The 26,478-nt window shown below is 43.3% G+C and overlaps 1 protein-coding gene and 1 long non-coding RNA gene across 10 annotated transcripts in view; one reads left to right on the forward strand and one right to left on the reverse strand.

Moving 5' to 3' along the window:
• LOC141054222 (aldehyde oxidase 1-like) overlaps positions 1 to 26,478 on the forward strand; it is a 409,838-nt gene that overhangs the window by 288,332 nt on the left and 95,028 nt on the right. For all 9 annotated transcript variants that reach the window (XM_073551460.1, XM_073551462.1, XM_073551454.1 and 6 more), the window contains 6 exons: positions 18,205 to 18,322; positions 20,121 to 20,243; positions 23,359 to 23,455; positions 23,824 to 23,948; positions 24,283 to 24,416; positions 24,786 to 24,873. In XM_073551460.1, the coding sequence (XP_073407561.1) occupies positions 18,205 to 18,322; positions 20,121 to 20,243; positions 23,359 to 23,455; positions 23,824 to 23,948; positions 24,283 to 24,416; positions 24,786 to 24,873 (685 nt within the window). The remainder of the gene's footprint in view (positions 1 to 18,204; positions 18,323 to 20,120; positions 20,244 to 23,358; positions 23,456 to 23,823; positions 23,949 to 24,282; positions 24,417 to 24,785; positions 24,874 to 26,478) is intronic.
• LOC141054225 (uncharacterized) overlaps positions 1 to 26,478 on the reverse strand; it is a 140,436-nt gene that overhangs the window by 90,927 nt on the left and 23,031 nt on the right. The gene's annotated exons all lie outside the window — the stretch shown is intronic.

Raw genomic sequence — 26,478 nt, forward strand, 5'->3', positions numbered from 1 at the left:
ATATACAGTACCTAGTGTTAGGCATCGAGTTCCTGCCCCTGCACAGGAGGGAACTCGAGCCTTGCCTTTTGCGGTCTCCCAGAGGAGGCTGCTCAGCAGAGACGTCGCTCCCAGCGCCTTGCCCAAGCTAAGGCTAGGCATCTTGTTGCTTCTTCTGGCTCTACTATTGTATCCTGCGTGAGTCAGCTGCAATCAGATGCCTGCTTTTCCCCTACTGAGAATGCCCGTGGGACGATCTCGCATTGGAGGTCAGAGGTCACGTGCTCAGGTCCTGTTGCTGCTCCGATTGGACCACCAGGAAGGTCAAAAGGAAGGCTGCAGCTATAAAAGGTTTGCATGGCCGCCCAGCCATGCGCTAATTTAGAGATTTGTTGCTAAAGAGGTGTGTTTGATGATGGATGTCTGAGTCTGGTGAATGACCTATTATATTTCCCCTCCCTTTGATAGGCATGTTTGTAGGGTTTAGGGTGTTAGAGTCAGCACCGAGTACTGGCACTGCCTAGCGCTGCAGTGCTCTCAGCTCCTATCACATATTAGCGCCTGAGGGTGCCATTCAGTACACGGCACCTCGGTACCGCATTAGCGCAGCGTCCATCAGAGCGGCGCAGTGCGCTTTCCAGCTCTAAGCTTAAGCTGGTTAGTGGCATCCGCCAGTGCGGCGCTGTACACACTCAGTGCGGTAAGCAACTGCCTGCTGCACCCTGTGGCTTTTAACAGGGTACAGCATTCCTTAATGGTCTACCCCTGGCGCCGCAGTAGCGGTTCCATGCTTGAGTGGGTCTAGAGGGGCGCTGACCCCGTGTCTTGGGGCAGCGTCCTGTGACGTCACACTAGCGCTCTCCTAGCCGTAGTCTGTGAGGTTGAACAGGTTACAGCTCCTACGCCTATTAGGGCAGTCGCTGTGAAGTAACAGAGTCCGCCTCAGTACACACCGGGTGACTTTAACTCGCATGAGTTTGGCTATTCCCTGCCATACACTGTCCGTTATTGTTTAGCAGCAGTTAACACCTCTGCACGGTGGACCCCAGACTGCGAACGCACATAGGCTCTACGGTTATTTAATTATGTGCATTCCACCAGTCCCTAACACCTAACCCCAGGTATCAGTGGATAGGAATTTTTTTTGGCATCTTAATCCTGATTATTTTATTCCAAAGCAATCCAGAACCACTTTTTTTTCTCAATTTGCTTGTTGATGCTTCAGACTACAGCCAGATCCTTTTCATAATACAGAGTGAAAATCCAGCAATTTTAAACAGGTTTGCCGTCCCAGGCATCACATTTGAGTGTGCAGAAAATTCTGCCATTTTTTGTGGTACTGTAGAATTTTTTTGTAGTCTTATACAATTTTTTTACATCATTTTGCTGCCAAAAAAATATTTAGCTACAGGGCAGATATTTTACAATGGGTTTTGTCCGCCACACTGATCGTATATCATTGTGCTCAAAATGTTGCCATTTCAGGCCTCCATAGAATTTTTTGCTGTGTCATAGCCTACATATTGACACAATTTTGCGGGCCAAAAAAAAATACAGGGCAGATATTTGAAAGTGGGCTATCTCCCTCAGATGCCTCATCTATCTGTAGGCTACAAATTGTGGCATTTCTGGCCTATATTCACCTTTTTTTGCTGTGTGATATCCTAGTTCTATACACTATTTTGGGGTAAAAAAAATAAAAAAATACAGGCCACATATTGAGCAGTGTGGTATCCCCATCAGACGCCTGAGCTATCTGTGGGCTACAAATTGTTGCATTTCATACCTCCATTCCAGTAGTGTAGCTACTGAGGGGGCAGAGGGGGCCTTCGCCCCGGGCACCGTCACATGAAGGGGCCCACTGAGAGCCGGCACTGCCACTTCAGTGATGAGGCACAATACAGCACAGGAGGAGAGCAGTAAAATGCCTGCTCCCCTGCCTGACAGAGATTCTGCATGCTGTTAGCACAGTGGCCAGTTGCAGAATCTCCCTCCTGCCCTGTATTGTGCTGACTGACCTCTGGAACTTTTCCCAGGCTACAGTTTTCATCACTCTGTGTGTAAGCTGGGATTGCACAGGCACACTGGGTGCTAGTGCCCACCTGCATTTCACTCAGATACTTCCTGGTGCAAACTTCATTGTTAAGTGAAGTAGGGATGAAATGTATTAGATTGATAGGCATGTCATAGTCCCTGAGGGGTAAATGTGAGAGTATGGGGTATTGTGGGGGAGGGGGACAAGGCACTGGGGGCTGAATGTGAAAGGATGAGGGTATTATGGGGGCTGAGGTGGGGAGGATCGACAGGGCACTGGGTGGTGAATGTGAGACAATGGGGGTATTGTGGGGGAGAGGGACAGGGCACTGGGGGGTGAATGTGAGAAGACAAGGGTATTGTGAGGGCTGAGGTGGGTGAGGGGTGACAGTACTGGGGGCTGATAATTATACGGTTTTGTTATGAGATTATATGCACTCCATCACATGTAATAGTTGTTCTCTGGGATGGGGCGGTAGAAGCCTTTTTATACTTACCAGCTGGGTAAGCCATGAGCTGCATCACATTTAAAGCACCACTCCAGCATTTTTTTTTATTTCACCACTGGAGTGGCACTTTAAATCCAAGACCGACTGTCTGATACTCACCTTCTGGCGTTTTCATCTGTTTTCGCCACCACACCGCTTGGGTCTATCTCCTGCAGTTTGTGACCTGTTCGCTGCCCCAGTGTTTAATGGAGCGGTATGGAAGTCACTAATCAATTTGAGTCTATGACTTAAATTGAGCGTTTGTGACGTATCTTTTAACTTCTGGACAATCAGAAGCTGCACTCACAGGATGGAGCTGCGGGACTGGAGCAGTGCCAGAAAGCGGTGAATACGGTGGAGGATGAGTATATGACCGGGGCAGGGGGCTTGCGCTTAAAGCACCACTACAACGGAGAAAAAAACCCTGATAGAGTGGTGCTTTAATAATTTAATAATAAGCAGACAGCCAAATCATGACAGGGAGCGCCTGCTGCATGAGCCCCCAATATCACTGGCGGTATCAGGTGGTCATGGACCCCATGTTTACTGTGTGCTTGTGTTGACTGGAAAGGTTTGATTTCTTTCAATAAAAGAGAATTCAGAGAAGCCGAAAGAATCGTCACATGACCGCCTGCTGACATCAGCGATCCTGAGGCCATTATTACTGTACATGAGTGGATTCAGGGGACATTATTAAATGTCAAGTGGGCACTTAAGAAGCATTATTATTTATAGGGGCACCAATGCGCAGCTACTGGGTGGTTGAGGCTGCTGAGCCGGCTGTCAGTCGGGGTAAGAGGCGCAGTTACAGCTGCCGCTCTCTATACACAGAGTGGTGACTGAAACCATGCCAGCACTGCCCCTGAGGCTGCAGTGAAGAATAAAGTTAATTTCCTCCTGGCAGTGTGACTCTCAGTGTGGGCGACACTATTAACAATTATACTGTGTTTTGGGGGACCATTGGGGACATCATTCTATGTTTAGGGGAACTCTAATGGACATCATACTGTATGTACGGGAGCTGTGGGCCCATTCATACTGTGTATAAGGGAGCTGTGAGCATACCATACTGTGCATAGGGGAGCTGTGGGGGCATTACACTGTGTATAAGGGAGTGGTTAGCCCATTATACTGTGTACAGGGAAATTGTGGGGGACATCATACTATATATACGGGAGCAGTGGGCCCTTCATACTGTGTATAGGGGAGCTATGAAGGCATTATACCATGCATAGGGGAGCTGTTGGCCCATTATACTGTATATAGGGGAGCATTATACTTTCTATAGTGGAGCTCTGTCGGCATAAGACTGTGTATAGGGGAGCTGTGGGCTCATCATACTGTGTAGAGGGGAGCTGTGGGCTAATCATAGTGTGTGTATAGGGGAGCTGTGGGGGCATTATACTGTGTATAGGGAAGATGTGGGCCCACCATACTGTGTATAGTCAAGCTGTACATGAGGGCTACTTAGGGGATATTATTAAATGTTAAGTGGGGAATTAAACATTATTGTTATAGGGGCACTCAGAGTACTGTGACCATCAAAATTGCATATGTGGTATTATTACTTTCTAAAGGACAATATGTGGCGGGCACTAGCACAAGGTGGAATTAATATTTTCTAAGGTTGAATTTTATTATCTAGAGAGTACAAAGGAGTCATTATTAATATGTAAGGGGCACAATGGTGGCATTACTATGTGGGGCAGTACCATTATTGTACCACACAGCAGGTGCTGAAGGACACATATGGCAGCAGCGGCTCAGTATTAGGATATCAGCAGAATGAGGAGTTTGTGCAGGTTGGTGATAGATGGGGACGGGGCTGGAAATGTGAGGACGTGGCTGGAAATGTGAGAAGTCAGATGTGTCTTTGTTGTACTCTCTGCAGATGAGTCCTGGCTGGAGAAGTAGTCTTGTCGGTCTGGGCAACATGGAAAAGACGAGAAAAGTGAATGATTCCATCAGAAAAAATGTCATCTGTAAGTCACCATCTATAACTGTGCTGTAATCTGTTATTTGGTCTACAGAACTGATATTACTATATGGTGACCATATAATGTAGATATCAGTGTTCGTTTTTGTAGATTTATTTTCAATCACAGCGCGGTCATCTGCTGATGTTCCCCTATATTCACAATTAGGGTGCGCCATGTAGCTGTAGTCAGGATTACCTGGTTAGGGTCCCACTCAGATTTTTCGCCCCCCCCCCCCCCCCCAGGCTGAAACCCTAGCTACGCCTCTGCTCCATTCACTGTATTTGCTGTCTGTTACCCTAGTTCTATACACTATTTTGGAGTAAAAAATATAGTCCACATCTTGAACAGTGTGGTATCTCTGTCAGACGCCTCATCTATCTGTGAGCTACAAATTGTGGCATTTTAGGCCTCCATTCCACTGTATTTGCTGTCTGTTACCCTAGTTATTGACACCAGTTTGATAACAAAAAATAAATTTTTACCTACATTCTAGATATTTTAAAGTGTGGTTTTTCCCTCACACGGATCACATACAAGTTTGCTCCCAATTCAGCCATTTATAGTGAACATGGAAAATATTGTAGTCCATTTAAATTGGGAAAGGCATGCGCCAAGGGATGGAAAAGTGGACATGATGGTGATGATGGTGCACGCAGACGCCGATGATGATGGTGCATGCAGAGGCCGAGGCGATGGGCAAGTTGAAATTGTGCCACAACAAACACCGACATCTTCTCGCATGATCTTCCTGTCCGAATTCATAGGGGACCGCAGAACAGCACTATTGAAACCAGAGCAGTGTCAAAAGTTTGTTGGTTTGATAGCGGATAATGCTTCCAGTCACTTTTCCACCACCACCTTGTCTTCCACACAGTGATGTCTGAGTAGCCGTAAATCTGGACCACATATTCCTCACCCTGATCCTCCTTCCTCCCGCCATGCTGAGTGCCCGGAGACAACTGATTCCACACTTGGACACTCCGAAGAGCTGTTCACTTTTCCATTTATAGATTTGGGCCTCTTGCCTGGTCCACTTGAAGCAGGGCAAGAGGAGATTGCATGTAGTGATGACCAAATATTTGAGCAGCCACATTCACACGAAGGTGACGGTGGGAATGTGTCACAACAGGTGGACAATGATGAGACACAATTGCCAGAAAGTCAGGAGGAGGACAAGGGTACGGAAGTGGAAGCCGAAGTGGTAGATGATATAATAACTGACCCAACCTGGCAGGATGACATGCTGAGTGAGGACAGCAGCACACAGGGGGAGGGAGGTGTACCAACCCTACAGGTAGGAAGAAGCAATGTGGTCTCCGCAGACAGAAGGCGAGCAACTGTTCCTCCTAACACCAACACGACGGAAGTTGGCAGTACAACTGTTAGGTCTTCCCGAGTCTGGTTGTTTTATAAAGACTCTGCCGATAACCCAAAACAGGCCATTTGCACCACCTGCCATGCATGCATCAGCAGGGGTAGCAAAACTAACAGCCTGACCACCACCTGCATGATCAGGCACATGGCAGAAAAATTCCTGACTTTGTGGGCCGAACACTAGGCTCCAGGAACACTGTCTGTGGGTGAAAACACTGCTTCTTCCACTCTGGTGCATGCAAGAAAATCCCCTGTCCATGTTGCCTGCGAAGATGTCTCCTGTTCTGCACCTGTCATTGCCCACACTGAACTACCACCATCATCAAGCACTTCCATGTTCCAGCGCAGCCTTCAGTTATCCATACCCCAGTCACTGGAACGCAAGCGTAAATACATAGCCAATGCCCCACCGACCACAGTACTAAATTCACACATTTCTCGTCTGCTTGTGCTCGAAATGCTGCCTTTTAGGCTCGTGGAGACGGAAGCTTTCCGCAACCTGATGGTGGTGGCCGTCCTAAGGTACTCGGTCCCCAGCCGCCACTATTTCTCCCGGCGTGCTGCCCCGGCATTACACAAGCACGTGTCCCACAACATTACCCGTGCCCTGAACAATGCTGTTACTGGAAAAGTCAACCTAACCCCGGACACATGGACAAGTGCTTGTGAGCAAAGACGCTACATCTCGCTGAGGGCACACTGAATTAACATAGAGGAAGCCGGGACCCAGAGGAACCTTAGGATGGAACACGTCCTCCCACCGTTTTTTGCAGCTTTTGCAGCTTCCGGCTCACTGACTGGTCTGTGATGTCCCCATGCGTTGGAACTCCACACTGCACATGTTGGAAAGGATTTTTTTGCAGAAGAGGGCAGCTGTTGACTACCAGCATCAACAAGGCCGTCGGTATTCAGTTCAGACTCCACACATAAGACCTCAAAAGTGGACATGGATGTCAGACATATGTACTATCCTATGAAATACAACACAACAAACTAGAGTATAATCCAAAAAACGCATGTTTCGTGTCTCACTTCATCAGGAGGCATGTGCATTATTCTGAGCAATCTTATTCATATTTTGCCAGTGTTAAGTCCTTCTGTGTGGAGTAGTGGCCTCTGTTTTATTATGGATTTTTGATGTGATCTTCAATAAATTTGTATTTTTTGGATTATACTCTAGCTTTTTGTGTTGTATTTCATGAGTTTTTGGGTTCTCTGTCCAAATATATTTTTGTGGACAATTCTTGTGTATATGTACTATCCTACAAAACTTTGAGGAGTCCACCCAGATGGTGAGCGGCAATGACGCCATACCTAGCATCACCATCCCGCTTCTCTGTCTTCTGAAATGCTTTCTGCTCACAATCAAAGAGGTGGCATTGCACCACTGCATGATAACAGTGAAACCTAACCTCAAATCCAGTGTCTTTTTTGGAAGGTATATTCCCATGCACCTCTTCACACTCACACATGGGTATACACTTCCTGATTTTGGCCATTTGCTGTTATCCTCCTCCTTCTCCTCAATGTGTACAAAATAAATAATGTGAAGTGGGTTTTCCTGTGGCCATCCAGTATGTGGGTTCAAAGGCTTATTTGGGTGCATGTAACTTTGGTGCAGGGAAGGCCTTGCATTCAATGCATAGGCAAACAGTATGCCAGTACCTAATAAATAAGAATGGGAACTTTGGCTTAATGTGGCCATACAGAACGTGGGTTCAAAGGCTAATTGGGGTGCATTTAACTTTGGTGCAGGGCATGCCTTGCATTCAATGCATAAGCAAACAGTATGGGAGTACCAAATGAATGTGAACTTGGTTTTCATGTGGCCATCCAGTACGTGGGTGTGACGGGTTTATGTGACGGGGTATGCGACAGGGCAAGAAGAGACACCAGGCCGATAAACAATCCAGCAAGATTTATTGGAACAGTGAACTGGAGCAATACAAATGAAAGTAATTCTGCAGCGTCCGTAATAAGTCCACAATGAGTCCACACAAAGGGAGCAGATCCGAGAGCGCCACCCGGCAATCCAACACCAGTAAAATAGAAATAGTCCTTGGATGAATTCAATGGATCCAGCAGATGAGGAACACAACATAGTCCCACGTGGCAGCTTACACACAGTTACTGGGATCTCGCCTCAGCATAAGATCCCAGCCCTTCGCAGGTCACCACACAACAGTCTTTAGATTCAGTCCTCAAATCCAGTAGGGTTGGGAGACATCACAATTCCATGTGGCAAAATAATCTCCAATCTCCATACATGATACCAGGATCCAGCCACAGCTGCAGATCCTTGTCCTTCAAAGCACACAGCATCAACTAACTCAACATAAGGCTTATTGTCCTACCACTATTGGGATCAGCCCCCTTGTTGGACAGAGATACTAGCACCCACCCCCTTAAACATAGCTCCAAGGATTAAGAATGTTCCAGAAACCCTGTCTGCAGTCTGTGTACAGGTTTGTGCTTTGAAGATGCCCCTTGCAGAGGGGAACAAAGACAGAATCCACCACTAGATGCAGTACAAGTGAGGTGGACCTAGGCCTGATTACATTACAGTCTAGGAACACAGGCCGGGGGAAGGACATGCTGTTACAACCCTTTCACCTCTCAATTTGTGTACGGATTAGTGACCTCTACAGGTTACTTGTCAAGTGCACGTGGTCATGGCTGACAGGACTCAGGGCTCCATTTTACATCCTCTTTAACTTAAACCCTACCTCATGCACCCACAAATCGACATTGTAGCTCTCCAACATCATTTCTTAGGGCAATATCTGCAGGCAGGCCACTCATCACCCCAACCACGCATTGCTTGACGCCAAAGTCCAGTTCTACACTTTCTTTTGGGATATTCTTCCTTTGGCCTCCAGCTAATTTGATGGTAATCCCAGGTCAATGCTGTATTGCCTCTGGCTGAACCACTCTGGGATCAGCTATGGTGAGAAATGCCCCAGAGTCACAAAAACCATGAACTTTCCGACCATCCAGCACAACCTCCTGTAAGTGCTTTCCTTGAGGATTAAAGGAACTGTTGGCTGTGGCCCGCACTCCATAAACCCCTAATGGTGGAACATAGGTTTCTGAGCCATTAGGCAAGTCAATTTGGAGGGGTGGCACCTCTTCCTGCATTGTATTTGGCTGTAAATAATTGATATGCTGATTTGGTGTTGGGTCACTCCTCAATTGACCCTGTGGACAGGTGTCTTGCAGATGCCCAGGCTGCCCACAGTGGTAACATCTGTGCTGTATCGCACTACTTCCCACTTGCACTCTGGGGGCGTAGGTAAGGGAACATGGAGGCTGAAAACCATGTGAAGGTGCAAGAGGTGGTTGTTGGGTTTGATAATTTCTCCACTTGATAGCTGGGCATGTGGCCTGCAGATGCCCGGGATGCCCACATCCATAGCACCTGCGTTCTACAATTTTTCCTCTACGTCGTATTCCCAAAGATGAGGCAGGAGTAATGGGAGGCACATTCACACTGGGTTCGCCATGAGTTTGTAATCTAGTGGGACGGTGAACATTAGAGGCCGAAGGACAAGGGGCCGCCAGCATTGGGAAGCCGGTAGGTTTTTTCTCACCAACTAGTAGTTTTTTCCACTGAGGCTTGATGGTGAGAACCTCATCAGCTAGAGCAGCAGCTCGTTCCACTGTCGCTGGTTTCCTCGCACGCACCCATTCCTGGATCTCAGCAGGGCATTTGGTGTAGAACTGCTCTTTTAGGATGACCTGGAGGAAAGTATCCCAAGTAATGGCACCCTCTCCCTGCAGCCAATGATGACATACTTGTTTGAGCTTGTGGGCATACATCTTGAAAGACACTTGCCCATCACAGGCTAAGGAGAGGAACGGAGTCATGTATGTGTCTGGGGTTACGGCACAATGTTCTAGAATGGCCCCATACTCACAGTTCCACCGGGGGTTCAAAGTCCTGGAAGAAGCAGTCAATGTCGCCTGCAGCCTCATTAAATGGCTTGAAGTCCTTGCAAGACACTCTGGGGAATTCTCTCATGGTGGACGCTGAGGATACAGTCTGTCTTGGGCTTCCAGCTGCTTCCATAGCAAGCTGTCTCCCCAGCAAAGTAATCAATGTTGTCTATAACTGTAGAATATATATATAATATATATAATGTATATCATGTTGAGTTTACTCACTATTAGATCTGTGACTTTGAAAAGCTCCAAAGGTTGCACCAACCAGAAGTTGGCATAAACATCCTATGGCTATGCCTGAAGGGAATTGTCCAAAAGGGGATTACTTGTGGGATCTAACATAAAGGAAAATGCAATCAATCATAATAATAGACTCTGGGGCTCCCTATCCTGGTTATCAGGTATATCAACATGATATACATTATAACGCCTAAGGTAATATAAATTCTAATGGTATACTGTGTCCATGTTAGATCCTGTATATGATCTCGTTTGGAATATTTCTCTACTACCCCTTCTCTTTGAAATCTACAGGTTAGTTCTAGTATCGTCATACATCGTAATATTCCCACACAACTGTAATGTTTGCTCACAGACACATATATATTTTTTTTTTAACCAGGTTTATATACCAGTTCTTACATGGTGGATGGTATCACCTCCAATAGCACCTAATTTACTATTGGTCATACAATATTGTGAGTGTGTGTATATATATATATATATATATATATATATATATATATATTCTACAGTTATAGACAACATTGATTACTTCTTAACAGGATAATTTTATTGATTTAAATCTTGTCTCACCATAAATGTCCAGAAAATTATAGAGATAGGAGCAGTCTTGGTAGGTTTGATGTCTTTTCTTTTACTTTTATGTGTATTTCTGTTTCTTTTCCTTCCATGAGCCACATTCCCTATATATCTTGTTCCGTCCTCCCTACCACTTGTGCACATATCAATACTTGTTTCTTCTGTTATTGATATCTTCATGGATTGATTATCTGTAGTATCTGATTGTATATTGTATATACTTTTGTCGACTTTGCAGTTTTTTTTTAAATCAGATAAATTTTTATTAAATGATAACAATTATATCATATGACATCAAGCAGTTGTTCACATATAATCATAAATTTTTATGAACAAACCCCCTCCCCTCCCCATCCCCATCCCCCCCTCCGAGACCCCTTCAGTGTGTTCCTCATTTCTATTCCGATACTCTTTCCCACATCCATATATAATTGTTTATTATGAACATCATCTATATCATAATACATCCTCCCCACAAATCTAACTCCATTCTACCCATGGCTGCCATATCTTATGAAATACATCAAGTTTATTTCTCTTAGTATATTATAAAGTAATTATATGCTCCACCTGCGTAAGAAAGTCTCGTCTAGTCGGAGGCTCTTCTCTGATCCAGAACCGAGCGATCAACTTCCTTGCTATGAACAACAGTCTAGCAATCGCCAGTTTGACCATGGATACCACTACTAATTCTTCTACATGCCCTAATATACAGACCAAAGGGTCTCTGGGGATTGCACACCTATATATCAATTCAATCCGACTCAATACGACTGTCCAGTACGTAGACAATCTAGGGCAATGCCACAGCATGTGCAGCATGTCTGCCCGTTCCTGCGAACATCGTGGACACTCGGAATCGGACCTCAAACCCATCTTGAACAGTCTATCGGGAGTTCTGTAAGCTCTATGAATTACGTATAGCTGAGACATCCTCCCAGGTTCGCTCATAGAGATCTTAGGCACATATTCTAAAATAGATTCCCATCTATCGTCATTTATCTCTCCCAATTCAACCTCCCATTTCACTCTAGACTTGATGGGATGTTTGACTAGAAAAGTGAATAATAAATCTCTACACACTTCTGAGATTGCCCCCCTTGTCCCGCTGTTCTCCAAAATGGAGGCCAGCGTGATATCAATCTGGATCTCAATAAGTTTCCTCCGACATTGCGACCGATACGCATGCTGAATTCTTTTATAATGAAACAAATTTGAATGCGGTAACTGGAATTCTGTTTGCAGCTCCATAAATGGCTTAAGTCTCCCCTGACCCATCCTTCTGATTCCTGCCTCTCTCCAGAGCCCAAATCCTTCCATTTGCCCGAATTTTTGCAAATTTACATTATCCCATACAGGAGAGTATTTGGTAAGGCCCGTGACACCCCTTATCTGTTTAACTTTTTCCCATACCTTATGAATTAGGAGAACAGTAGGAAACCGAGAGCCTAATTTTAAACTTTGCAGTTTACTGATGAAGGCTAGTTGATACAGCCGAAACGTCTATATTTGTGACTGCAAATAAAAATTCTTCATCTTTGCAACAAGTTGAGTGCCAAAAATTTTTTGATTAGTCCTTTGTAACAGACTCCTAATTCACAGGCTTTTGTTTGGAAACTCCCCACAGTCTAGTTTCTGTATCCTGAGGTTCCGATTACAGACATTGATGGGCTGCTATCCTCCATTCCTTCTGCTATGACCCCACTGCTTGCCACCAGCTTGTGACGGGGTATGCAACAGAGCAGGAAGAGACACCAGGCCAATAAGCAATCCAACAAGATTTATTGGAACAGTGAACTGGAGCAACACAAATCAAAGTAGTTCTGCAGCATCCGTAATGAGTCCACAATGAGTCCACACAAAGGGAGCAGATCCGGGGGGTGCCACCTGGCAATCCGACACCAGGAAAATAGAAATAGTCCTTGGGTGAATTCAATGGATCCAGCAGATGAGGGACACAACACAGTCCCACATGGCAGCTTACACATGGTCACTCGGATCTCACCTCAGCATAAGATCCCAGCCCTTCGCAGGTCACCACATAACAACAGTCTTTAGATTCAGTCCTCAAATCCAGTAGGGTCAGGAGACATCACAATTCCATGTGGCAAAATAATCTCCAATCTCCATACATGATACCAGGATCCAGCCACAGCTGCAGCCTGTGTACAGGTTTGTGTATTGAAGATGCCCCTTGCAGAAGGGAACAAAGACAGAATCCACCACTAGATGCAGTACAAGTGAGGTGGACCTAGGCCTGATTACATTACAGTCCAGGAACACAGGCCGGGGGAGGGACACGCTGTTACAGTGGGTTCAAAGGCTTATTGGGGTGCATGTAACTTTGGTGCAGGGCAGACCTTGCATTCAATGCATAGGCAAACAGTATGCCAGTACCAAATAAATAAGAATAGGAACTTTGGTTTAATGTGGCCATCCAGTACATTGCTTCAAAGTCTTATTGGCGTGCATGTAACTTTGGTGCAGGGCAGGCCTTGCATTCAATGCATAAGCAAACAGTATGAGAGTACCAAATGAATACTTGAAACTTTGGTTGCATGTGGTCATCCATGACGTCTGTTCAATGGATTGTTGGGGTGCGTCCAAATTTTGGGCAGCCCTGCCACTCACTGCATACGCAATAGCAGTATAAGGGACCCAATGTTTAATAATGGGAACAACAAAGCATAGCTGACTGATGGCTCTCTAAGAATAGTGAGGGCTGACTGCTGGCCCTATGAAAATAGACTTTGTGACTTTCAGAGTCCCTCCTTATTAATGAAACAGGATGTGTCTGATGATGTGTCACACACCACATGGCCAAATATAGTTGTAAAATTAAAATGACATTTACCAGTGAATCCATTTGTCTTGGTTGAAAGCAATGGTAAAGTTGAAAAACGCATCAAAAACGCTACATGTGAACATACCCCAAGTGGTGGAGGAACATTTTGGTTTTGGTTTATTTATTTTGCCTTATATAAAAGTCATTAGCCTGGAAAGGATGTTCCTTAACATATTTCCCAGGAAAATCCATTATGGTTTTGTATGTTTTATTGTGCGCCTGTAAAAATGGCGTAAGACTCTGACAACATTGTTCACAGCTGTGACTTGGGAGTCAAAAATGCTTCCAAGGGTCTTCACCATGATATTCCCATGTAATTTGAGCACTGTTTCCATCATTTTCAGACATTTTTAGACGCTAAAAGGACTCTCGCGGAAAAAATACCCGGTTTTCCCATAGACCTACATTGGGCTTGTTGTTCAGGTCGAGCACCCTAGCATTCCAATTTGCTCGACCTGAGCAACGAGCACCCATGTATTTTAGTGTTCGCTCATCACTAGTAATCAGGAATGTTTCTTTTGCTTTCAGTCTAATCTAGCACCACCCACTCTAAAAATAAAATGAAAAGTTTAAAATAGTGGCACAATATGAAGCATCCTATGGGAAAGAAATAATTATAATAATAATTGCTGTTAATGAAACAACATTTCAGATGAACCCAGAGAAGTCAGACCACCAACTCAACAAACTTCACCAAGAGTTCTCCGTGTTTATCACCCTTGACCAGGGAGGCAGACATGTAAAAAAAGAAATATCATAATTGATTGACATGCTTTTTGGATGGGAAAAGTGCTTGATCAGTCCATAATTACCAGGCTCCTTTGTAGAAACTACATCTAGGGGTAATACAAGGAAGTAATGAAAAGTTGTAGAAAAGAAGGGGCCCACTATTATGCCAAGAGAAACTTTTAGAAGTAGAAAATCTGGAGAGTGAATAAAGCGCAAATAGGGTCTTAACTAGAGTTGAGCGATACCGTCCGATACTTCAAAGTATGGTATCGGCCGATCTTTAAAAAAAGTATCGGTATCGCCGATTCCGATACCGGAAGTCCCATTCAAGTCTATGGGACTTCCGGTATCGGAATAAGAAAAACCCTTTCCTGCCCTTGTACAGCCTCTCTGGGGTCTGTACGGGCCTTTCGGGGGGCTGTGCCGGCCTGCCAGGGGGTCTGTGCAGGCTCCGGTGGTCTGTGCCGGCCTGCCGGTGGGCTGTGCCGGCCTGCCGGGGGGCTGTGCCGGCCTGCCGGGGGGCTGTGCAGGCTCCGGGGGGCTGTGCCGGCCTGCCGGGGGGCTGTGCCGGCCTGCCGGGGGGCTGTGCCGGCCTGCCGGTGGTCTGTGCAGGCATCGTCCGATGGGACTACAAGTCCCATCGGGCGATGCCTGCTACCATGACAGTGATTGACACATTAGCCAATGATGGGACAGTAGTAGTCCCATCATCCGGCTAATGTGTTAAATGTAAAAAAAAAAAAAAAAAAATTACATGCTACATACATACAACATGCATACTACATACATGCTACATTCATACTACATACATGCTACATTCATACTACATAAATACTACATGCAACATACATACTACATATATACTACATGCATGCTACATACATACTGCATGCTACATACATACCACATATATACTACATACATACTACATGCATGCTACATACATAACACATATATACTACATGCATGCTACATACATACTACATGCTACATACATACTACATGCATGCTACATACTACATACATACTACATGCATACTACATACATACTACATGCATGCTACATACATACTACATGCATGCTACATACATACTACATGCATGCTACATGCATGCTACATACATACTACATGCTACATACATACTACATGCTACATACATACCACATACATACTACATATATACTACATGCATGCTACATACATACTGCATGCTACATGCATGCTACATACATACTACATGCTACATACATACCACATATATACTACATACATACAATACATTCATACAATACATACATAGACATACAGTACATATAACATAGAGTAACATACTTACCAATACTTGTCACATTGTTCCCCGAAGCCATTGTCTTTTCCGGAATAAATATTAACATAACAAACCACAAAAATACTCACCCACGATCCGAAGCAGTCCACGAGTGTGTCCCACGACGATCTTGGGTAGAGAACTGCAGCATCAGCTGTTGCTGCCGTTCTCTACGGGCTGCAGGAATCCAATGACGGAAGGTAGGTATCCTTCCGCACTGTATTCCTCCGCCACTTAAAAAAAAAAAAAAAAGTCCCTAGTCTCACTTTATGCCATTGCTGTGTGGGAATTTCCCACGCAGCAATGGCATAAAAAAAAAAAAGTCCCTAGTCTCACTTTATGCCATTGCTGTGTGGGAATTTCCCACGCAGCAATGGCATAAAGTGAGACTAGGGACTTTTTTTTTTTTAAGTGGCGGAGGAATACAGTGCGGAAGGATACCTACCTTCCGTCATTGGATTCCTGCAGCCCGTAGAGAACGGCAGCATCATCTGATGCTGCCGTTCTCTACCCAAGATCGTCGTGGGACACACTCGTGGACTGCTTCGGATCGTGGGTGAGTATTTTTGTGGTTTGTTATGTTAATATTTATTCCGGAAAAGACAATGGCTTCGGGGAACAATGTGACAAGTATTGGTAAGTATGTTACTCTATGTTATATGTACTGTATGTCTATGTATGTATTGTATGAATGTATTGTATGTATGTAGTATATATGTGGTATGTATGTAGCATGTAGTATGTATGTAGCATGCATGTAGCATGTAGTATGTATGTAGCATGCATGTAGTATATATGTAGTATGTATGTAGCATGCATGTAGTATATATGTAGTATGTATGTAGCATGTATGTAGTATGTATGTGGTATGTATGTAGCATGTAGTATGTATGTAGCATGCATGTAGTATATATGTAGTATGTATGTAGCATGTAGTATGTATGTAGTATGTATGTGGCATGTAGTATGTATGTAGCATGCATGTAGTATGTATGTAGCATGCATATAGTATGTATGTAGTATGTATGTAGTATGTAGCATGTATGTAGTATGTATGTGGTATGTATGTAGCATGTAGTATGTATGTAGCATGCATGTAGTATATATGTAGTATGTAGTATGTATGTAGTATGTATGTGGTATGTATGTAGCATGTAGTATGTATGTAGCATGCATGTAGCATGCATGTAGTATGTATGTAGCATGCATGTAGTATGTATGTAGCATGCATGTAGTATGTATGTAGTATGTATGTAGCATGTAGCATGTATGTAGTATATATGTAGCATGTATGTAGTATATATGTAGTATGTATGTAGCATGCATGTAGTATGTATGTAGTATGTATGTAGCATGCATGTAGTATGTATGTAGTATATATGTAGTATGTATGTAGCATGTAGTATGTATGTAGCATGCATGTAGTATGTATGTAGTATGTATGTAGTATGTATGTAGCATGTAGTATGTATGTAGCATGCATGTAGTATGTATGTAGTATTTTTTTTTTTTTTTTAACATTTAACACATTAGCCGGATGATGGGACTACTACTGTCCCATCATTGGCTAATGTGTCAATCACTGTCATGGTAGCAGGCATCGCCCGATGGGACTTGTAGTCCTATCGGACGATGCTTGCACAGACCCCCGGACATCAGCACAGCCCCCCGGCAGGCCGGCACAGACCCCCGGCAGGCCGGTACAGACCCCCGGCAGGCCGGTACAGACCCCCACAGGGTGCACAGACCACCGGCAGGCCGGCACAGCCCCCCGGCAGGCCGGTACAGACCCCCACAGGGTGCACAGACCACCGGCAGGCCGGCACAGCCCCCCGGCAGGCCGGTACAGACCCCCACAGGGTGCACAGACCACCGGCAGGCCGGTACAGACCCCGGGCAGTCCACACAGCCCCCCGGCAGGCCGGCACAGCCCCCCGGCAGGCCGGCAGAGACCCCCGGAAGGCCCGAAATGACGGCGCATCATGATGCGCACACACCGCGCATCATGATGACGTCAGTCTGTCAATCAACTTTGAACTTCCGATTCCGATGCCGAATTCCGATATTGAAAAAATATCGGAAGTCGGTATCGGAATTCCGATACAGCAAGTATCGGCCGATACCCGATACTTGCGGTATCGGAATGCTCAACACTAGTCTTAACTGTTTAAAAACATGGGGTGCACCGTGGAGAGGTACGCTCACCTTGTTTTGTTGCCACTAAGCAACATGTAAAAAGCATGGATCCGCTGCTGCAGGACACGGTCCAAAGACCGATGATAATGGTGAAATGTGTATGTGTACAAATCTGCACTGCTGATAAAGATGAATGGTGGACGATATCCTTCAAAGCTTTATTTCAAACAGGATAATAGTCAACATGTTTCGAGGTCATGCAGGACCTCTTCCTCAGGACAAAACCACATGTTGCGTTCGGCGGGCACGTCAAAACGACGCACACGGACGCATCCGCATACAATGCATGTCCCTGCGTACACAATGTTAAAGATAGGTACTCAGGTGGAGCTTAAGGAAAGAGGTCCGCAGCGCCACGCTGCGGACCGAAACGCTAATGTGAACCCGTGTTTAGTGTTTTTAACATACCGTTTAGTATGTGGAATTTAAAATACGGTACAATTTATAATGAAATACATTAACTGTGAAATTGCAATTATATTTTTAGGTCTATAGATGAATCTGATGCTCTCAAAAGTCCTGGTGTGGTTGAAGTTATAAGAGCAAAGGATGTCCCCGGACCCAATGACATCTCTGGACAAGGTCCATTATTTTCAGAGGAAGAGGTAAATAATAGTCCTAATGAATGTGTATATGCGAGATGATTCTATAAATATTAACATTAAAGGGCCTGTCACACTAAGCGATATCGCTAGCAATATCGCTATAACTTGTGACATTACAGCGATATTGCTAGCGATATCGCTGTGTCTGATACTTGCCTACGACCCGCTCCCCCGCTGATTATCGCTGATCGCGCGAGAACAGGCTGGACTGTTTCTCGTCGTCAGCTTCCTGCGGCGCTTCCTGTGGAGAGACGAGCGACGAGCGTGAAGCCGGGCGGGAGGACGCAGGATCGCCTAGTGTGACAGGTAAGTAGCGACCCCCGTCCCCAGCGATGTCGCTGGTGAGATCTGCCTGTGTGGCAGCTCACTAGCGACCACTTAGAGATGCACCAGCGATCCTGACAGCGTCATATCGCTGGTCGGGATCGCTGGTGCATCTCTAAGTGTGACAGTACCTTAAGGCATTGAGCACTGAGTTGATCTGTCACCAGATTTCACAATAGAAACTCCACACATAATTAATTATATCCAAGACCCGAGAAGGCTGGTATACTTACTTTGAAAATCCATATCAGGTTTTCTGTACAATCCATATTGAAAGCATTCCTGCATGATATTAAACTGAGAATTTTAAGTGTCCTGCTAATTGTTAATTTGAATATCAGGCTTGACAAGTTTCAATAAGGATTAGCCACTCTGACAATCAACGTAATAACACCCGGCTCACCAGGTCTCAGTGATTTATTTAGTTTACTGTACATCCAGTAATACAAACAATTTCAGCTGACCATATACTTTGCATGGGAATAATGGCCCATTTCAATCATTCCTCTTAACTGTTGGTCCTGCATTGGCCACATTTTCCCAGGTAAGTGGCAGATACCGAACAGACAATTTCAGTTTTGTCCAAGATTTTTTACCACATGTCAGCCATTCTGGTGCAAATGACTAATTCATTTATATACAGATGTCATCTAAAGTGGTGATCCAGATTTTGAAAAATGTGACTACTCTCTTCAAAAAAAACAGTGCCACATTTGTTGCATTTGGTATTGCAAATGTGGTGCTATTTCTGTAAGGAAGAAGTGTTTTTTTATTCTTTACAACATTTTTTTTCTTTTTTTCGCCCTACCACTTATGGTAATCTTTTACTGTGCTTTGTCTTAAATACATGTTATCTTGAAGAGTATGTTTTGCACACTTTGTCTATGGCTATGTGCCAGTGAATATAAAGCCCCCGTTACACACTGCGATATCGCTAGCAATATCTCTGTAAAGTCACCGATTTTGTGACATTGCAGTGATATTGCTAGCGATATTGCTGCATGTGATACTTACCTCCGACCGGCTCCCCCGCTGGTTATCGCTGGTCGCACGAGAAGCTGCTGGACCATTCCTCGTCGGTCACTTCCTGCGGCGCTTCCTGTGGCGCCGACGAGCGACGTGTGGAGCCGGGCGGGAGGACGCAGGATCGCCGCGTCTGACAGGTAAGTAGTGACCCCCGTCCCCAGCGATGTCGCTAGTGAGATCTGCCTGTTTGGCAGCTCACTAGCGACCACCTAGCGATGCACCAGCGATCCTGACCGCGTCATATCGCTGGTCGGGATCGCTGGTGCATCGCTAGGTGTAACGGTACCCTAACTCCTTTTGGTTCACAAGTGTCATGGGTGCCAAAGAGGTTGCGCAAGTAGTAATCAACCATTTTTAAACTTTTGTCCTGTCCTTTAATCATTTAAATCTGTATCTAGATACTCTTATCTAATTGCATTCACGCCTTTTGCTGTATATTCCTCTTTAGGTTGTGTGTGTTGGACAAATAATATGTGCTATAGTCGCAGACACTCCTGAACATGCAAGAAGAGCGGCCGCAAAAGTCAAGATAAGCTATAAAGATCAGGAACCACTGATTCTCACAATTGAGGTACTGAAATGTGTTTCTGAACGCACTCATTGGTTCCATATGTATTTAAGTTTAAAGCAAAACTTTATTTAGCACCATTTATTTTAGTAAATTGCCCATTAAGATAATATCATTGTGGTATGTAAAAAGGTTGGCCACTTTTTATTGATGGTTTATTTTTGGGATAGGCCATCAATATCTGATTGGTGGCAGTGTGACACCTCCGCCGATCAGCTGTTACTGGTGGCGGACGGGACTTGACGGTTGCTTCCAAAACACAGCAGCTCCATCAAAACTAAAGTGGTCGGGGTGGATATGCTGTATCTGGCCGCGTTCTCTATATTCCAACAGCAAAACAAAAGGTCCAAATGGCTGAAACGTTGGTCATTATCTCTTTCTTTATTTGTAGCTCGAATAAAGTTACTTGCAAAAACAACCTTTATTCACGTCCATATCTTGTGCCGAAGGTTTTTTATTTATTGTCTAGTCTAGGGATAGGCCACGAATAAAAAATACAAAAATTGAGCTTGGTTTGAGTTGGTACACATGCAGCATATAAATGCATGTTCACATGGCCAAAAGGCATACAAAAACTTACAAAAGACAAAATGAAAAACCCTGCTATAATTAAATAAGTAAAAAGCAAAAGTGCATTTAAATCATACAGAGTTCTTAGTAATACTGTATTTGATGAAACATAGCATAAAAGCCGTCCCACCATCGACAAGGTGACTGCGGTCGGGGCGGTCCTACACTGTCTAATATTAATAACCTTATCATGTGTCAAAGCTGACATCTGTATGAATAAGGGCAGACACGGACCGGGTCCCAACCACTAGGACACCAGTCAGGGGAAGCCTTTAAATACAATTTCCAGCTCAGGAGAGGGAGGCCACACCTCAGCTTGCACAGAATGCAAAAATACAAAGAAAAAACACAAAAATTGAGCTTGGTTTGAGTTGGTACACATGCAGCATATAAATGCATGTTCACATGGCCAAAATGCATACAAAAACCTACAAAAGACAAAATGAAAAAACCCTGCTATAATTAAATAAGTAAAAAGCAAAAGTGCATTTAAATCATACAGAGTTCTTAGTAATACTGTATTTGATCAAACATAGCATAAAAGCCGTCCCACCATCGACAAGGTGACTCTGCGGTCAATAAATAGTGGCCAACCCCTTTAAAACTCTTCCTGTAGTGACCTTATGATGAAATACAAAACTTATACATCAAATTTGTTCACTATATGTTAGATAAATGCATTCTGTTATTCGAGTCGCTATATATCAGTATTTTATAGTTTTTGCAAATCTTTATTTGTTATAAATACAGTTTATAATAAGAATTGATATCATGCCCTATTGTATTACTTATGTTATGCTTTCTAAATTAGTTTTTAGATTTTTACATATTTTAAAATCTAGGTATAATGCAGGTTGACCTAGTTCACCTGAAGCTTATCTGGTAGCAACATAGGCCTCTTAGCAGAGCTCTAAAGGTAGAAAATAAACTCATGTGATTATGGGACAAATCATGTCCTACTCAGGTTTATTTCGTATGGCCTTGATTTAATATCCCATACAACATGCTGATTCCTGTATGTAAAGCAGGGGCGGGGAACCTCAGGCCCTTGGGACGTTTTCTCCTTCCCCGACAGATTACCGGGCACCGCAATGCTTGGGTCAGCAGCTGTATCTTGGCAGCTACCTGCCTTTTCATTTCTTCTTGCTGTGTGAGCACGTGCACCCAGTGTTCACTACTGAACGCTGAGGTGTGTATAATGAAAGATTACACACTGACACCAGTGCCAACGTCAGGATGTAATTTGTGGGAGGAGTTACTGCACAATTTGTACGCCCTTCGAATGATAGTATAGATTTCCAAATGGCCCTTGGCAGAGAAAGGTTCCCCACCCCTACTGTAACGCAAAGATTACCATGAAAATAAGTGACATATAGAGACACAGTCCATATCAAGAAAGCTTAGGGCTTTATTTTCATCAAAAAAGGTAACAAACAGTAAAGAAACCAAAAATAGCAAAGATGTGCCTGGTTAGGTGCTAACTAACATACCATACTGCTGACTCACGCTACCAGCGATGTGAGCGGGCTTGGCCTTTGAGCAAATCGTGATTTAGCATGTTTAATCGCTATGCATTTCCTCAGGAACACATAATGTCAGTCCAGAAGCTGTGCATCTAATGAAGCTTTTCAGCCAGCATTTTCTGTGTCTGTAATGAGTTGACCTTTCTCAGCTGAGCAGGCTAAGCTTCCAGGACTACCAGTACTGGAGTGGGAGTGGGAGTGATGAGTCCCACCATTAAATCCTCATCCCTCCTATAAAACCCGGCCCAAAACTACCATGAATAAAATAGCTCAGCAGCTAAGTTGCTGCACCAACCAGTACCACCCATCTTTTAATATCTCTCCCAGCTTAACTTTCTGGGAGAGATATACACCCCATTCAGTACCTTCCCTGTCAGTTGCCTACAGTATTGTTTATTAATGGAAGGTGCCCTCATAATTATTTCACTTGGTGGGCCTAACTCTAGTCTGGCTTTGCACATGCTCTTAAAGAGAACATGTCAGCACGATTTTGTAATGTAAAGTAAAGACATGACTGTAATGATGCTGTAATACTGATTACATTTATAACTTTGGTGAAGAAATTCACTTGGTTGTTCTCCTGTAATCAGCATTTGAAGTTTTCTACTAATTAGTTCTTTTCCTCCCTGTCTGTGATTCCCCAGCCCCTCCACCTGCATCCAGCCTGTGAATCACAGGTGAATGCTGAGATTTCATAGAGAAGAGGACGGTCATTCACAGACGGAGGGCTTGGGGAAGGAACCACAGAGAGGGAGGAGAAGACCCAGTGCACAGCCCGGCCCTTGTGAACCGAAATCTAATTTGTAGAAAGTTTCAAATGGTGATTAAAGAAGAACAAAGCAGATTTATTCACCTAAAGTATCAATGTGATCTGTGTTACAGCACCAATACAGCCATGCCTTTACTTTATATTAGAAAATCGTGCTGACAGGTTGTCTTTAAAAATGAAATCATTTGATACTTATAAGTGAGCTCTAGAAGTTGTTGTACTTTAATTGTTGCAATGTAAAATTGTCCATTTATAGGATGCCATCAAGCACAATTCATTCTTTGAACCTTCAAAACAAATTTTGCATGGGAATGTAGAAGAAGCTTTTAAAATGGCTGACCATATACTTGAAGGTAAGATATCTATAACTCTGTATGTTCCCAAAAATAAAAATTCAAAATCAGTATGCAGCTGGCACTAGATGGAGCTTACTGTCTAGCGCTCAGTCTCTGTTCATATTTGCATTTAAGGCTCCATCGCTGCATTCTGTGCCATTTTCTCCAGTTACAAGAACTTTTGTACTTTTAGCTGCTCCGCTCCTACATCAGAAATAGCAAATGTTTATGTGAACAGAACCTCATATACTGAATTCAAATATATTCCAGTATTTAGTAAGCTCTTAAGCTACGCATAAAGTTGGCTGTGGGCAGTCAAAAATGTTATTATTTAGATCAATTGTACACATTGAGATTATAATGCATTCTTATTGAATTATTCTTAGGGGAAGTTCATATTGGAGGACAGGAACAATTTTATATGGAAACCAATTCTGTCCTTGTTGTGCCAAAGGGAGAAGATAATGAATTTGATATATACATCTCCACCCAGGATCCAACAACTGCACAAGTAAGCAATTTCCTCAAAAGCATCCCCTTTTGAATGTGATACAACAAAACTTCTGCTGAGTTTTATAGTTCTACTAATACTACAGCTCTACTACACACCAGAACTGTCACTCAATTCTGAGAACCCGCCCTGCCAGAAACCAGGAAGTAAGGAGACTGCAGAGTTATGAGTTGCTCAAGAGAAGACTTGAGAATCCCTGTCTACCTTTTCATTAATGACAAAGACAGATGAAGTAGCCCTGTTATAAAAATGAATTCATTTTTTTTTACATTTCCATTTAAGCAACAGAAATTGTTGTTTGCAGTAAATGTCTTGTCTCAAAATTTATTTGCAGCTTTCAGTGGCCTCCATTCTTGACGTTCCTTCTAACAGGATCATGTCTCATGTAAAAAGAGTTGGTGGAGCATTTGGAGGAAAGATTACCAAACCAGGCATTTTTGCATGCGCGGCAGCTGTAGCTGCTCAAAAGTAAGTGTTGGTGAAACTAACATGAGCAAACATTCATATATTTACAACTTTGTGTGTCTTTCTATGGAGCCAACTTTATTAACAGCCATTTTACTAGCATTCAAACCACATGGAATAACATGGGATCAAAGTACTTCACATTATCTGACCTATAAGCAACCATGTCACCCTTCTTTTATTCTTTCTCTTTATCGGTCACCCTATTTCCAGGGCTGCCTACATTCACATGGCAAGGGAAACCCCATTCACCAATTTTCTCCACAACAAGTGCATTTTATATCACACATTAATCCAGGAAGTTTTGTATGATTTATTGTTCCAGTTTTCCCTCGTATCCAATTGATATAATGTATGTATTATTTGTTTCAGAAACAAAAGACCCATTAGGTGTGTTTTGGAGCGGAATGAAGATATGTTAATGACGGCAGGTCGCCATCCTTTCAAAGGAATATACAAAGTGAGTTATGCCAGAAATCTAGGATTTTTCTGTAATATATCACCTATCAATGGAGTTCATAATAAGGACTGATGCTAAAAAATGTATACATCTTTGTTTTCATTTACCATTTTATGTCATAATGAAATAAAGTCACAGTAAATGATAAAATGACATCAACAGGGACCAATGGAGTAACATGAATACACTTTTCTTACAGAAGGTTAATGGATAATTTGGTATTAAAAGTGGTTATGGAATATGGATGCATGAAAAAAGGCTCCATAACTGAGTATAATAAATGTGAATAAAAAATGAATAATGCATAAATAAACAGTGCTGTATTATATGACAAGTATCAGAAAGGACAAATGTGCCTTTAAATAAATCTATGTGTCATATAAAAAGTAATAACATGTAAAGTGAGCAGTACTGAGGTGAAATCACAAGACATTATCCAGATTCTAATTAGAAATCCATATCAAATGAGTATTCAACGGTCTCTGTGATGCGTCAACCCCTTTTTCCCATGGCTGAGGCCATCACAAGGACCATGGAGCGCTCATTTGGTATGGATTTCTAATTAGAATCCGGATTATGTCCTGTGATTGATTTCATGTCAGTACTATGCGCGTAGCATATTAATACTTTTTACATGGAAAATAGATTTATTTCATACACATGTACTTTGTCCTTTTTGCTACTTGTTATACAGTCATGGTCGAAAGTGTTGACATTCTTGAAATTGTTCAAGAAAATGAAGCATTTATCCCAGAAAATTATTGTAATTACACATTTACTTCTTTTTTGTGTATTGAAGCCATGCACAACAAAGAAAAACAGAGGAAAAAAAAGGCAAATTGGACATAATTTTACACACAACCCCAAAAATGGGTTGGACAAAATTCTTGGCACCCCCAACTTAATATATGGTTGCCCACCCTTTGGAACAAACAACTGCCATCAATTGCTTCCTATAAACATCAAAAAGGTTCTTACACCTCTCAACTGGAATTTTGAACCACTCTTTTGCAGTGTGCCCCAGGTCTCTCATATTGCAAGGGTGTCAACTCCCAACAGCAACGTTAACATCTCTCCACAGGTGCTCAATTAGATTTAGATCCACACTCATTGCTGGCCACTTTAGAACTCTCCACCACATTGTTTTCTTCCATTTCTGAATGCTTCTTTAAGTATGTTTGGGGTCATTGTCCTGCTAAAAGTCCCATGACCTAGGACGCAAACCCAGCTTTCTGACACTGGGGTCTATATTGCGACCCAAAATCCTTTGGTAATCTTCAGATTTCATGATGCCTTGCACAGCGAAAGCCAGAGGCAGCAAAACAACCCCAAAACATCACAATATTTGACTGTATATACTGTATTATTTTCTTTATAGGCTTCATTTTTTTTTGGTAAACAGTAGAATGATGCACTTTACCAAAAAGTTCTATCTTGGTCTCATCTATCCACAAGACGCTTTCTCAGAAGAATTTTGGCTTACTTACATACAGTTGATAATGATAAATATAATAATAATAATAATAATAATAATAAACAACTAACTTTGGTTAGTTATAATAAATTATAATGATTATCCTCCATCCCATAGTCCAGTGCCCATAT

The sequence above is a fragment of the Dendrobates tinctorius genome, unplaced genomic scaffold (genome assembly GCF_039654945.1).
Source record: "Dendrobates tinctorius isolate UK_male_01 unplaced genomic scaffold, ASM3965494v1 ptg000177l, whole genome shotgun sequence".
NCBI classification, from domain to species: Eukaryota; Metazoa; Chordata; class Amphibia; order Anura; family Dendrobatidae; genus Dendrobates; species Dendrobates tinctorius.